Source organism: Mustela nigripes, chromosome 6 (assembly GCF_022355385.1).
Source record: "Mustela nigripes isolate SB6536 chromosome 6, MUSNIG.SB6536, whole genome shotgun sequence".
NCBI lineage: Eukaryota > Metazoa > Chordata > Mammalia > Carnivora > Mustelidae > Mustela > Mustela nigripes.
In genome coordinates this window covers 14,512,369-14,527,094 of record NC_081562.1, presented here as the reverse complement: position 1 = coordinate 14,527,094, position 14,726 = coordinate 14,512,369, and the positions used below count along the sequence as shown (strand labels likewise).

The 14,726-nt window shown below is 49.4% G+C and overlaps 1 protein-coding gene across 4 annotated transcripts in view; it reads left to right on the top strand.

Annotated features, from left to right (window-relative positions):
- Positions 1 to 14,726, top strand: part of ABTB3 (ankyrin repeat and BTB domain containing 3) — a 290,432-nt gene that overhangs the window by 233,286 nt on the left and 42,420 nt on the right. For all 4 annotated transcript variants that reach the window (XM_059402170.1, XM_059402169.1, XM_059402171.1 and 1 more), the window contains 3 exons: positions 8,899 to 9,064; positions 11,336 to 11,425; positions 13,407 to 13,508. In XM_059402170.1, the coding sequence (XP_059258153.1) occupies positions 8,899 to 9,064; positions 11,336 to 11,425; positions 13,407 to 13,508 (358 nt within the window). The remainder of the gene's footprint in view (positions 1 to 8,898; positions 9,065 to 11,335; positions 11,426 to 13,406; positions 13,509 to 14,726) is intronic.

Sequence of the window (14,726 nt, the reverse complement as noted above, 5' to 3'; positions counted from 1 at the left end):
CATGTAATAGTTCATCCAGGGCAGGCCAATGGGGCAGCTCCGCTCCACAAGATCCCTTGAAGACCCCCAACCCTTCCATCTTGTTGCTTGTGGCTCCTTGAGAGCAGGTGTCAGCAAACTGTGGCCCTTGAGTCAGTCTGGTTTGTTTTTTTTAAATGAAATGTTATGGGAGCACAGTCACACCCATTTGTCTATGGCTGTCCTCTAGCCTAAAGCTGAAAATAGTGACAACCTCTCTCACTAAGAAAAAGTTGGCCAGCGCTGCCCTAGTGCATTCGGCTCACCTGTGTGGTCAGCGCTGGGACATAGGCAGGTCTGCTTATCTGCTGGGGAGGGGGAGATGGGACTGTTATCCCAGGGCTAGAATATTCTTTTTAAGCAGATGACATAGACAGTGGTGTGCTGGTGAAAGTTCAGCGGGAGTCGTGGCTTGTGGTGTCTGCCGGCTCCCGTGGTGTAAATGCTTCCACAATGGCTGATTTCAGGCTGACAAGGAGATGTCACCAACCCAGAATGGGGAAGATACACAGCACTGGCTTTCCCAGCCAGTCCGACCTGGCTCCCACTCCCCAGCAGGACATGCAAGTTTCCTATGTCCCTTCTGCTCATGTGTGTTGGTGTGAACTTTAGCCAAATGGCTGTCACCAGCCACAAGGGGAAATAGACTTTCTAACGGGACAGCCACAAGCCGTGCCAAAAGTCAAAGAAGGCAGAAGATTCTGTGCCACTCTAAGAGGAGGGGTGGAGAACGCATGCTGGGAGACAACACTCCTTGCCACACATCTTTTCCCAGATGATCCTCTTGGCCATGAACAAGAGTTTGAGTGATGTAAGAGCAAAAACAGAGACACTCAAGGGTTGTGATGGAGGAAAGGGGGGAAAGCTGGTGCCTAGGAGGGAATGGTTCACGAGCACCAGAAAACATGGGATCAACTCAGAGAATGTCCATGCTTGGAGGCCCCCAAGAACTTGACTAGCCCCACAGCCCCATTTTACAGAGGAGAAAAACTGACATTGTTGAAGGAAATGCAGTTTATCCAAGGTCACACAGTTGATGGGGGTACAGCCACGACTTAAAACCACATTTATCTGAGCTTTTACTCTGGCCCTATTCCACCTTACCAGTTGCTTTCAGAATGTTTTTTTAAAGGGTGCGCCATGTTCCTCTTGCCTGGCCAAGCTGAGACCTGGCCTCAGAATCCCCCCACCACACTCCAGCAGCCATACGAACGAATCAGAGTTCGTGCCTGAGATGAACCCTGTTTTGCATGCCTGGCTTGGGTGTTGTCTCAGAGCCAACACGTTGGCCCTTGTTCCTGAAGAGGTGCTGGGGGCGTTGACTGTCCGTTTCTGTTGCATTTCTGTTGCATTTCAGATGGCTGACCGATGTCCGCGTCTTCTAGAAAGTCATAGTCTCTGTCAGCATCACACATCCCACATTTCCTAGGCATGTGTCCCTATTCCACCAGGTCTGCAGAGTAGCCGGACAGGTTCATGTGCACAGTCTGCCTTGTTCCCCCACAAAACCCAAACGCATACGTCCTGTTCTCCCCGCGTTAGAGATGGGGAGGCGGAAGCCCAGAGAGATTGGGGAGACCTGCCCTGGGTTATGCAGCCAGGAGCTGGGCTGTTTCGGGATATACATCATCAGTAGTTCTCTCTGCCACCCTTCAGCAAGCTTCCTGGGGTCCAGATAAATGAAATCAGCATCATTGTCTCCTCGACATCATACATCTCTCTGGTATCCCACCAAGGAACATGAAAGGCCGGCTGTTGGGAGTCTCAATTAGGACTTAGAGTTGGGGTTAAGCTTCTCGTTTTTCTCCTGGACCCCTCCGTTTTCCATTAAGTGGTCATGGCTAGCCAATAGCCTGCTTCATGTCCTTCCCCGTGCAGCCTGCGAGGGCAGGGCCAGGTCCGGCCAGCTCACTGCTGGTCCCAGCTCCTGATCTGGCCAGCTCACTGCTGCTGGTCCCAGCTCCTGACCCTGACCTGCCTGCTGCTGGCGCTCAGGGAACAGTACATGGGAATGAATGAATCGTGGCATTTCCCCCAGCCGGGGTAGGATTGGAGGCAGACAGAGCCAAGTGACTTGAAGGCAAGATAGTTAATTTCACTTGGTTGCTGCTTCCTCATCGGTAAGATGGGGATATGGGAGCCTGCCTTTTGGGGTTCCTGTGAGGGTCGAAGCAGGACATGAACATGGGCTCAGCAGTCAGACCAGCGGGGCTGAATGACAGCTCTGCCACCTATGAGCTGTGTGACCTCCGGCAAGTGACAGAAGCTCGTGCCTCAGTTTCTCCGTCTGTAAAATAAAGACAACAGTGGGATTATCTGGAGGATGAGATGAGCTCTTACATGGGAAATGTCTAGCACTGGGAAGGCTATCTGTAAAATGCCATTGTTCGGATTGACTATAGTGTGTTAGGAAAACTGCAAATCTTTACTCTTTCTTTGACCACTGTTAAAAAAGGCAAGTAATGTGACTTGGGAACCATACTATAAAGCAGATCACAGGTCCTGGGGCCCAAGCACCAGAGGGGGACTGCACCCCCCACCCAGAGTCATCCCCACTGTGGGTAAACACCTCTGTCTGTGCCCCACGGTCGCGGGCACTGGCATCTTCCATGAGAGCAGGGCAGAGCGGCTCCACCCCTCCCACAGCCCGCCTCCCCCACCCCTGCAGGCTGACCCCTGGCGGCTGCCTCTGGGATGGGCCTGGGAAGCTGCTCTGTCCCAGGCTGCCAGCCTGCTGGTAGACCAAGGTAGTGAGAAGCTCTTGCAAACAAGGCCCCGGTGAGGAGGGCCGGGCTCCACGGCGGCTGGAAAGAGCTGTGGAGGCAAGGAGGGACCTGCCCTGGGACTGAAGAAGCCTGAGTGGGAGGGTAGGGAGTGGGGGACTTCCAGATGCCTCGTTAAATCCCGGGAAAGAGGACCTACAATCACAAAACAGTGTGCATAGACAAATACAAATAAGTATGCATTCTGTGTGCAGTTATCATCACACGCTGTGCTGAGTGGCTCCAAAGCTTTATTTCTTAATCCTCATCCCAGATAGAGGCGTAAGTACCAGCGTTACCATCCCTGCTTTGCAGATCGGAAAAGAGAGGCTTAGACGGGTTAGTTTCCCTGCCCAAGGCAGCAGGCTTGAAGCACGGGGCCGGGGGTGGGGGTGGGGGTCTGAACTCAGGTCTAAAGCAGTAGCTTCTGCCTGTTCTGTGGGAGACAAGCTTTGCTGTCGAACACTCACACCCATGCCTCAATTTCCTTGTCCAGAAAATGGGAATGATGATAACAATGCCTTCAAGGGGAAGTCAGTTGAAGTGGTAGGAATTGAGCGCTCGGTATGGTGGTTGGCACACAGAGAGCAAACAGTAAGGGCTGGCTTCTTTTTTACTGGTGAGGGCAGGTCATGGTTTTGGGGACTGTTTGGGCCTTTGAGGTTCAGATCCCAGAGTCATGCACAGAAGCCCAGGGATTGCCAGCACCTTGCTAAGAACTAGGCTGTACAGAGCACTTAGTGGAACAGACTCAGGAGCCAGACTGCCTGGGCTTAAATCCCGACTCCTACTTATTAGCTGTGTGACAATGAACAAGTTAATTAATCTCTCTGTGCCCCATTTTTCCCTGTCTGTAAATGTGATAACAATAAAGCCTTCCTCGTGGGGTTATTGTGAGAATTAAACATGTTAACACTTGCCAAAAGTTGTAATATGCCTGGTACGTGGTAAGAACGTGTATTTGTTAGGTCGGTAAGATATGTAAAAATATTAGGGTCTCCATGTTACACGTGAGAAAATGGAATGAGACCGAGTTACCTGTGCAAGGTTAGGTGCACAGCATAAGCACTTAGTGACAAACCCAGCTTGGCAGGCATCCAAGCCACACCCTTGGAGAGGGGCTGCTAGACTCATCCCTCAGGGAGCCTGGGAACTGCCTGGCACCTTCCAGCATTAGGGGTCAGGATTGGTCCTGGGGTAGGAGAAAAAAGAGGGGCTGGGAGCCTGGCTGGGCAGCCCCCAGCATCCTGAATGGCTCTGCTCTACCATTTCCTGCTTGTTGAAATGTTCCAGAAACTGTGCTTTCTTCGAGCCTGACCCCATCCCCCTCCCTTTCCAACCTCTGTCATCACTTACAATTTGCTTGCAAAACCATGCTGAGGCCTGGCAGCTTTTCTGGGGGCCAGGGTCTCCCCACAGGGAAAAGGACTGCCTTTATTCTGGTGGAATTTCTTAGCTGCAGTGTCTCCTTTGAAACCTTAAGAAGCACGATTACTACAGTGTTCTTCAGTCTCCAAGTCTCTGTATTTGGTCCTTCCAAATACAGTGCGTTCTCTCCAGGCTACGCCTTGCCTTGTGATTTACCGTAACGATTATGATATGCGATCGTGAACACTTCATAAGAACTGTGTGCAAAGCTCTGTACCTTGCTAAGCACCATACGTGGATTGTCTCATTTAACCCACATCCGAAATCCTAGGACGAAGGTGTTCTTACTAAACTCATTTTACAGAGGAGGAAGCTGAAAATCAGAGAGGTTAAGGAACCTGCCCCAAGATCACACAGCCGCTGAGTGGCAGAACTGGGAACCAGAGTTCATGCTCACAACTCCCATGCATGCTAGCTTTAAAAATGAATATATGAATAAAATGTGTCTGAGGCCTCAGCTGCTTGCCTGTGTCAGTGGGAGTTCATCAAGAGATCAGCAGAAAACATCACACCCCTCCCCAGTGCTACCTCCTTCCCAGGGGACCAAAGTCAACCCAATCGCTTGCTGCGTTGGGGCCTCCTTGGAAAACATCTTTCTGAAGTCACATTCTTGAAGGGGTAGACAATATCGAGGCAGTCTCTCGGGGCCAGGGCCCTTGAGAAATCAGAGAAATTGACTACTTCCATAGCTGACCTCTTACTTAAATTGATCAGATTTTTTATGGCGTCATTGAAAGCCACTGGAGGGGGAAACCACAGAGTTGATCCCCTTCTGGTGAAGCCCCAGGGGACCGGCCTCATAGATTTCTGCATAAATTAGTCCCACCCTTCGGGAGGTGCACGTATTTGCCAGGCCCCAAGGGGACCTATTGGTCTTCCGTGGCAGATCCTTCCAGGCCCTTCAGAACGAGTAAATGGATCTCTGAGTCATGTTTACAAGAGTGCTGCAGGAATTTCAATGTTGCAGAGGTAAATTTTCTAACAAACCAGGTTGAACAGAAAGCCACGTTTTCACAAGCCTTTACGGAAAATGTCTCTTACTTGCTTTAGCTGGTAACATTGAGTAATCACAACCATTACTCACTTTGTATGACTGAGGGATTCTTGAAAAACAGGTGTTTCCCGGGACCTGCTGTAGGGGAAGGGAGGGAAAAATGGGACAGGATGAGGCCAGAGAGGGAGACTAACCACAGGAGACTCTTCATCTGGGGAAATAAACTGAGGGTTGCTGGAGGGGAGGAGGGTGGGCAGGATGGGGGTGGCTGGGTGATGGACATTGGGGGAGGTATGGGCTATGCTGAGTGCTGTGAAGTGTGTAAGACTGATGAATCACAGACCTGTACCCTGGGGCAAATGATACACTGTATGTTAATTTAAAAAAGAAGGAGAAAAGGCAAGTGGTGCAGGGCTTCGCTCTCAAGCAAGACCGAATGCTTCAGACACACAAGAGGCACCACAGGACAGATGTGGTCCTGCCCCCAGGAGGCTGAAAACAAACCGTAAGATAGACAGAAAGAATGGAATGCTGTAGTCACAGATTGTGAAACGTGCTAAGAAAGGGGAGGAGGAAATTGGCCAGAGATGGGGTGTGGAAAGGCAGGAAAGGGGGGTACCCTCCTTAGAAGGCCTCCTTTGGACATGACATTGGGAGGGCGAGAAGGAGCCAGCCCCGCAAAGAGCCAGGAGAGGGAAGAGCGAGAATAAAGCCTGCAAGGGAGGGCGGCACCTGCTGAAGGACGTGGGGGTGGGGTGGGGGGCGCTCCACCCCTGCAGAGCCTGCGGGGCCAGGCCCCGGGAGCTGGATTCTAGTCTCAGTACAGGGGAAGGCATGGGAAGGTTTTAAGCGGAGGGACCACACAGTCTTATTTACAATTTAAGCTCACTCTCGCGTGAGAGACTGCTTTGAGCACCTGGGTGGCTCTGTCGGTTGAGTCTCCGACTCTTGATTTCGGCTCGGGTCCTGGTCTCAGGGGCCGATGTTTGGAAGCCAGGCCGCTGGAGAGCAGGGGATGGATTTGGAATTGGGGCGGCAAAATCACCCAACTGATGCCATGGCCAAGAGCATGGGAGAAGGTTCTGGTCTGAGCATCTGGGAGCTCAGGGGTGCCATTCACAGAGGGACAGGATGACTGGGGGACAGGTTTGGGAAATTGGGGGGTGGTGGATGTGTTAAGAAAAAGTTGCAAAAAAAAAGAAAGAAAGAAAAAGTTGAATTTCAGACACCCAGTACTATATGGGCTCGTGCTTACCAGCTCTATGACGGGGGCAGGTTCCTCAGGTCTAGAAGGGGGCTCCTGAGAGCCCTTATTGTGGGCTTGTCGTGATGACTGTATGACTTCATATGCGGAAAGAGCTTAGATTTCAATAATAAGAACTCAGAGCGCATGTTAGCTTCCTATAATAACAATTATTATCATCATCACCATCTTAGCTACAGTAATTTCCTTGCCATTTGTCTCTTTGTAATTAAAATCAAGGGCCTCTGTAGCTGGAAAACACTTGTGGTGATGTTCTTGGAGTTACTGGCTTATGAGTCTGGGCTCTCAGGGAACATGGGGTGGGGGGTCTGGGTCTCCCTTCTCCTGGCCCCTATCGTGGTGCCTACACGCAGTGGGTGCTCAGTATACATTTCTCCAGTCATGTGGAATTCAACTTGACTCCAGGAAAAAAAAAAAAATGCTTATTTGAGAGAGTCAGTCAAGCATGGAGGATAGCAGAAGGGACTTAGACATAGACAGGGGAGAGGAAACTGCAAATTCACAAACAATGACAATTTGTAGCATCTTTGCTCTCAAGAAGGAGGCCCTTGATTTCACAAATCAGCCTCTTCCGGGACTAGATAAATGGTCTTCTAGAAGAAAAGTTTTCCCTACCTGCCATCCAGTCAAGGCTCCAGACATGGCCACACAACACATGCAGACCCCAACACTTCCCTCTCCAGAAGCCTCTATTTATGCCCCAGAACCTGGCCCTGTTGCACTCCTCCTCTTTGCTCTGTCCTGTCCATTCGGCCTGGACCTTTTGGAGGGGAGAACTTAGATGCAGCCCATTGCCACACTGAGAATTTCCTCTCTTCCCCTGCAGATGCTGGTTGGGATCCATGGTCTTTCCTTGCGTTCTTTTCAAATCATGGCAGGTGGCTCTGCCTGCTCCCAAATTTAAAAAAAAAAAAAAAAAAAATTCAAAAAAAATTTAATTTCAATTTCAGAATTAAACAGCAAATAGCGTTCTAGTGTACTAGAACTTTTATTTGCTAAATCTGGCAACCCTCACTGTGAGAGTCCCAAATCCAGAGCCCCATGCATCACGCCTTATGGCACAAACCCCATCGCATCTTGATGCTGAGACCAAGGGTCCCTCTGTCCTCCCCTCCCCCTCAACCACCTGCGGAGCTTCCCTGGCGAGTCCTCCAACAGTAGTGCGTGGTCTTGTCTCCCCTGCCTGCCGTGAAAAGGTCTTAATCCTGGAGTTCAGGGTCCTGGCCAGCTGTGGGTTTTCTTGGTCCCTCCCCGTGCTCATACAAATAGGCCCCTGGAGGCCTAACCCCACACCCAGCTCCTGAGGTGTGCCTGCGGACTACACCCCACATCCACACCAAGCTTTCAGACGCCTTGCTCCGGTTTCTATCCTCACTGCATCAGCGCCCCCTGGTGGCCGGAAGCAAACTCTTGCTGCCTCCTGTCCAGAACCCTACTATCTCCTACCCTGGGTTCCTAGTTCGGGGTGGCCTTCTCCCCACGCAGAGATGAAGGATACATCACAAACCAAACCAAGAGTCAAGCACATACCCACCCCACCCACTTCCTGAGGCTCCCTTTGTGGTTCGCCCCTCAAGACTCTCCCCCAGGTCCTAGGCTTACGGATAAAGAGGAACCTCGGTGCCATAAACTTTCTGGAACAGTAGCCCCTCTCCTGTCCTCCAAAGATAAAAAAGAACATTGTTCCCTCACAGACTTAACCTCTTCTTATGCCACAAGGTGGCTTAGTTAGAAGCTGCAGTGGAAGGAGGCAATCTGAGCACCTGGCTCTTTTCCTCAGTTTCCACCCTCTGAATTAGCAAGGAGAGGGGATAGAAGGGGGTCTGCGGCAGTGTCTCCTATAGGTTGCTGGCTGGGTGGTCCTGGGCAAGTCCTTTATCTGTATGCCTATCTCCATGGTTACAAGAGGGGTAATGATAGTCCTTGCCTTTCGGGGTTGTGCGGGGATTGAACAAACGAACTCCCGTCAAGAGTTTAGCAGAGGGGCGCCTGGGTGGCTCAGTGGTTAAGCCGCTGCCTTCGGCTCAGGTCATGATCTCAGGGTCCTGGGATCGAGTCCCGCATCCGGTTCTCTGCTCAGCAGGAAGCCTGCTTCCGCTCTCACTCTCTCTGCCTGCCTCTCTGTCTACTTGTGCTCTCTGTCAAATAAATAAATAAAATTTAAAAAAAAAAAAAAAAAGAGTTTAGCAGAGCACCTCGCCCGTAGCAAACAGTAAATATTCCCTCTGTCCTGTTTAGCACAGAGGAAGACAGATGAGCCCCGGTTACAAAGGACCAAGGATCAAGACATCGGTATTTTAACTGGAGCCTAGGAACGGGCCATTAACGTGGAAAATGCAAAGGATCCTTGGTTCTTTCTAGCTCTCCTGGTCCTCCAGGACCAGTTCCTGGGGAAGCCGCTGCAACCAACTGACCATCTCTCCCTTCCTTAGGGCCGACGATTGCTTTTGTGCTTCTCGGAAGCTGGACGCAGTGGCCATCGAAGCCAAGTTTAAGCAGGACCTGGGTTTCCGGATGCTGAACTGTGGGCGGACGGACCTGGTGAAGCAGGCAGTGTCTCTCCTGGGGCCCGATGGGATCAACACCATGAGCGAACAGGTACAGGGTCCGAGAGTCTGAGCGAACACCCCCCACCCCTCCAGCAGGTGCGCAGCCCCATGTCCCAAGATGGCTGCAGCAGCAGGCCCTGGACACACACAGACCCACACGCACGCACGCACGCACTCCCCCTGCTGGTGACTTAGGGTCACTTTTTAAATTTTATTTTATTTAGTTAGTTTTAGTTTTTAAAATATAAAAATATCCTTGTTCATCCTTATAGAAGTTGCACATGATCGTTGCAGCTGAAATGGAAAATAGAGAAAAATAGGCCTATTCCAGAAAGGAAATAATGCCATCACCCAGATAGCCGTCATTTATATTTAGCATGTGTCCTTCAAGTCCTTTTTTCAGCGTGGTTAAAATTAGTTCTCTGCCTGCCTGTCTGTTACTGCATCACAGAACAACTCCAGGAGTATTTTTACCAAACGTTGAGATACACAGAAGTCGTTCTGGAGAGCCCTAGGAGGCACCTCAGAGATCGGCAGCTGTCCCCCAGCCCCTGAAACTGAGGGGTGGTGAAAGGCTCATGTTTCTACCAGTCCGGAGACACCATGTGGTTGAAGATGTCACGGACAGAGAAAACAAACAGCGGTTTTCAATGTGAGCCCCAGATGGAGAGTCACAAGGGACAGATGGAGCTGTTTCTCATACGGACAGCTCATGCAGCAAGTCCCAGGGAAGGAACAGCAGCTAAGAATTTTCCTCGGCAGTGAGGAGTCCTAACACACACACACACACACACTCTCTCTCTCTCTCTCTCTCTCTCTCTCTCTCTTATATTTTTTTAAAACAGGGAATTATAACATCTTGCCTTTCCCAATAATGTATATTAAAAGTACTTTGCAGTATCATTAAATATTTTATTAAATCACTTTTTTTTTATTAAATCACTTTTAATGGCTACATGAAATGGTCATGTTATTTATTCAGTTTACCATCCTTGGTTGTTAAATATTTAGGTCGTTTCTAATTACTTACGTCAATAATGCTGAGTTAAACACACAAGTCTTTGTTCAAATCCCTGATTGTTTCATTAGGGAGATTTTTTTTTTAACTGAAGTATAGTTGACACAGTGGTTTCAGGAGCACAAAATAATGATCCTACGATCCTGTATGTTATGCTATGCTCATCATTAGGGAAATTCTTAAAAGTGGAAATAGTGGCTCAAACACATCAACCTTTCTAGAGGTTCTCAGTCTCAAATTACCTTCCCAGAGACTTTGTTTCCTTATACACACCCTCCAACAATGTATGTGTTTCCCTATTAATCTTTTACTTACCTTGGGCGAGGATTTCACTGGAGCCTTACTGTCTTCTTTATTTAGAAGAGCTCTTTACATATTAGACATATAACCCTTTGTTATAATATGACAAATATGTCTCAATTTATTATCTGCCTTTCAATTTTGTTTATACTGTTCACAAATTTATGTCCTCAACACTGATGATTTTTGTTTATGATTTCTTCCATTACTTTTACACCTAAAAACAGATCCGATTAGATGTCTTTTGTGGTTTTAATTTTTTTTTATCTATATCTGTAGTCAAACTAGAAATTATTTTGGTGTATGGTGTGAGATAAGGCTCTAATTGGCATGTTTTTCCGAATAGCCACATTTACAGCACTATTTATTGCAAAATCTGTCCCTTTCTTCTATTGGCTATGGAACTTCAAAATTAGCAGGAGTCACAAGCAAATAGGGAATTCCTAAAAGCCATTCCTCATCCTCTTGCCTTTTGCTTGTAAATGATAATGTCAAACCACACGTCAGTGGTGGAGGCAAGCTCAGAGGCATCCAATTTCCCTCGACACTGACCAGCAGCTTATATAAAGCAAAGATGACACTTGTTTTATTGTGAAGAAGAAAATGTCAAGGAAACAGTGTTTATGAATTAGGTAGTTTGAACTGATGTTGCAGAATCCAGAAAGTTCCTAAGACCCTTAAGTTGAAATCAGCCACTTGTTTTAGTAAACACTCTTAGGTCTACTGTTCCTTAGGACAGATGAAAATACTCCAACTTAAGCAAAAATAATTGCCAAAAAGGGGGGGGGGGCAATTCATCTGCCCCCACTTTTTGCTTCCATTTTGGTTTTCAAAACATGGAGGTGTGTAACCTTGTGAGTCCTAGGGCAGCACGTTTATTTTTTTAATGCTGGATTTTGAATACAAGCATAGCCACCTACACGCAGGTGAGAGTTTCCATTTGTTGAGTGACGCAGCCACCGTGTAAACCCTCTCCGTTTTCTGGTTTTTAACCCACTGCAGGGCATGACCCCCCTGATGTACGCCTGCGTCCGTGGGGACGAGGCTATGGTTCAGATGCTGCTGGATGCCGGAGCTGATCTGAATGTCGAGGTGAGGGGGCAGAGCCCTGCAGGGCCCCTCGGCCTGGCCATCCCCAGAGGTGGGAAATGAGCAGGGGGCGGGGGTACTTTTTCTCCCAAGAGCCACCACTGAGGGTGCTCAGTCCAGCAAAATAGGTCAGACCAGCTGGTGGATTTCCTCCCAGCGCAAGGCCCCAGCCCAGCCACACTCCAAGGGGCTGCGGGCATATACATTTCATTTTAAAACAACCAGCGGAGCTACAGGGAACACCGGCTTTCCTTTGCTTCAGCCAGACTGAGTCTGATTCTTACTGCTGATCCATTCCTTTGGGGATTGGGTGAGAGAGTGCTCTCCTGAGCCATTAGCCCTTTCTGCCTAATCCAGAGCTGATCCGTGGACCCCAGAGGTGTCACTTCCCCAGATCTTCCATCCTCCCTACCAAATCCTGATTGGCTCGCCCATTGGCCAAGCGGAAGCCCCAAGTCTTAAAAGCCAATCGCAAAGCTTCCTAGAGGCAGTGCGATGTGTATAGTGGAAAGCACACCCCACGGGCTTTAGAATTTGACACTCAGGCTCAAATTCAGAAACTCCAGTCTTAGCAACTTGCTTTTGTGCTTGGGCGGGTGGCGTAACCGTTTGGAGCCCCCGCGTCCCCATCCACAGCAGGGAGAGCAGCATCACACACATCTCAGGGTTGCTGGAAGAATTAAATACGAAGGGTACCTAGCCTAAGTTTGGGACTCAGTTAATACCGGTTTCACCCCTCCCCAAAACACCATGAGGCTTGTAATAGGTGAATTCACGCTTTTTGACCGTGTTCTATCCTGTCTGTCTGGCAGCCATCTCTTGGCAGCCCCAGAGGCTGGAAAGGTTGGCACGCTGCGATCCCAGCTCAGCAGCCCTATGAAGCCTTGTTAGTTCAATATCAGATGTTCTCATAGTCTTACTACCGGGCTTTTTTTTTTTTTTAATTAGTAATTTTGATATTCCTCTGAGGAAAACAGGCAGTAGACACAGTTTTGCCTCCAGACCATTTTAGCTATTACAAGTTTCAAGTATTGGGGACTTTCTTGCCTGCTATGAATCCCCCAGCACCGTGCAGACCCCTGCAAGGGCTCCTGATCTTTGGGTCCTTGGTGAGCTTCTCGGGTCCTCTCTGGCCCATCCCATGGCTCCCAGCTCAAGGCTTCCCCTCCCCCATCCCCCTGGCAGGTGATTAGTGAACTCAGCTGCTCTGAATGAAACAGGCATCATGGCTAGATGGCCCCAGGGGTGTTCGGGAGAAAAGCCATGTGTGGGCGCCAGTCCTGCAGATTCCCAGCCTTCAGCTGCCCTGCTGCCTCTCGTTTGGCCTAGGGTGTTTTGAGGCCCCATATTGAAAGACTGAGGTCAGGTTGCTCACCCACAGTGTGTCCAGGAAGGGCCTGTGCCCAAGTTTCCAGCAGCATCAGGGTCCTTGTCTCCCAGGAAGCCAGCCAAAGAGTGAAATGAGGACAGGTCAGGAGAGCTGTGACCAGATGGGACTGTCATTCCATCCGATGGGTGGTGACCACCCCTGGCTTGAGAGCTTGAGGCAGAACTCACCTTGCCTGAGGTTTGCTGCTGCTGAGAATTTCCCCTAAAGGTGTGGGTGTCCTGGTCCAGCATTTCCTGCTCTCTGCCATGCCTTGGCCCTCTGAAGCACCACCCTTCCTTAAGCAGAAAGAGGGGGCCGGCTGGGGAGCTGGCTCATGGTAGCTGCCATCACAGCTTCTCCAAGGCACCTTGGAGGTCCTTGGAGGAGGTCCATAGCCATCAGTTTAACTCCCTTTAGGTGAGAAGCAAGAAGGAGTCCTTCTGATGCACGGAGGACTTAAAGTCACCAGCCCGCTATCACCAACATTTCCCCAGGCGCTCCCAGGATGCCCTTCTGTACATCTCTAGCCCACGTGCCCAGCCACAGATAGGTCAGATTTGCTAGTCGAAATACTGTCAAGGTCACATTTTGAAAATAACTTCAATTTGTTTATAGGTTGTCAGTACTCCTCATAAATATCCATCCGTCCACCCCGAGACCCGCCATTGGACGGCTCTGACTTTTGCTGTGTTGCATGGACATATTCCTGTAGTTCAGGTATTAATGGATTTCCCTATCCACGTCTGACCTTTAATTTTACCTCCTCCATTATGCAAATCTGTACCTCTCCCGGCATGCACATCCCCTAAGGGATTCATATTGGTTAATTGCAACAAAGTATAGCACATTCATATCATATAAACACAAATATCATATGTAATGATCTATATGGCCTGGCTTTAACCAATATGAAATGATCACAGACCCACACGCAGCCTCACACACACGAGTGGCACACGGACAAAGCTGTTCCTGGTTGCTCGGGGGTGGGGCCTGAGCTGTGATGTTGTGGATTTGCTCATTTTGCTTGTCATAATGTGAACATAAGATTTGACTGGTGTGAGACCTTAGAACATCCCTTTAGGTGTGACCCTGGTGTTTTGTAGAGTATAGTGGTTTCTAACCAACCAGTGGAAAGAAGCATGCCCAAGTCACCAAGGGAGTGGTTCTAAAGGACACTTACTGGGACACTCCTTAATGAGAATCTGATCTCAGAGGTCTAGAGTAGGGCCTTTGCACTTGCACGGGCCTTCTGAAACAGCCCCCCCATCCCAGGTATGGAGAGATGTCCTCATCCAAGGTCCTCTGGGCATTTAAGTTGTATTGCTTGAACTCTTTGGTTGTTGTACAGTTGGTGTTCAAGGACGAGCCATTCCAGCACATTCTAGATCTTAAACTTGGTCTTCAGTGCTTCTGGAAAAAAAAAAAAAAAAATCAGCATCCAGGTCCATTACCCCTCCTGACCTCATAGAGCTGAGCTTTGGGTACATCAGAAACACTTGCTTTTATGTCATCTAAGACTCTTAGAGGTCTGCAGGGCAGGAAAAAGTGTTCCAGGGACCACTAGGCAATGCTGGAGATCCACAGGAATCTTTAGTTGTTTCCTCGGTCATGGGACTCCTTCAGACAGATCCAAAGTCATGTTCTAGGAGGCGGAGTGTAGGACATGTCACACTGAGAGCTGACTTCTGCCTGTAGAATGTCATGCCCAGTTCACTCCTGGGTGAGGGATATAGGAAAGAAGGGACCAGGGGGGTGGCCTAGTGGATACAAATGCCTTCCCTTAAAGTGCAGGGGCATCCTCAAGCCTTGAAATCAGGAGGAGGAGCAGCGGCAACCAAGCAAAGCCAAACAGAAGTCAGGCCACCTCTCCCCTGCGGGTACACAAGGCAAGGAAAGCCCTCAGCAGCCCTCTCCCAGCTGTGCCCTCAGGGA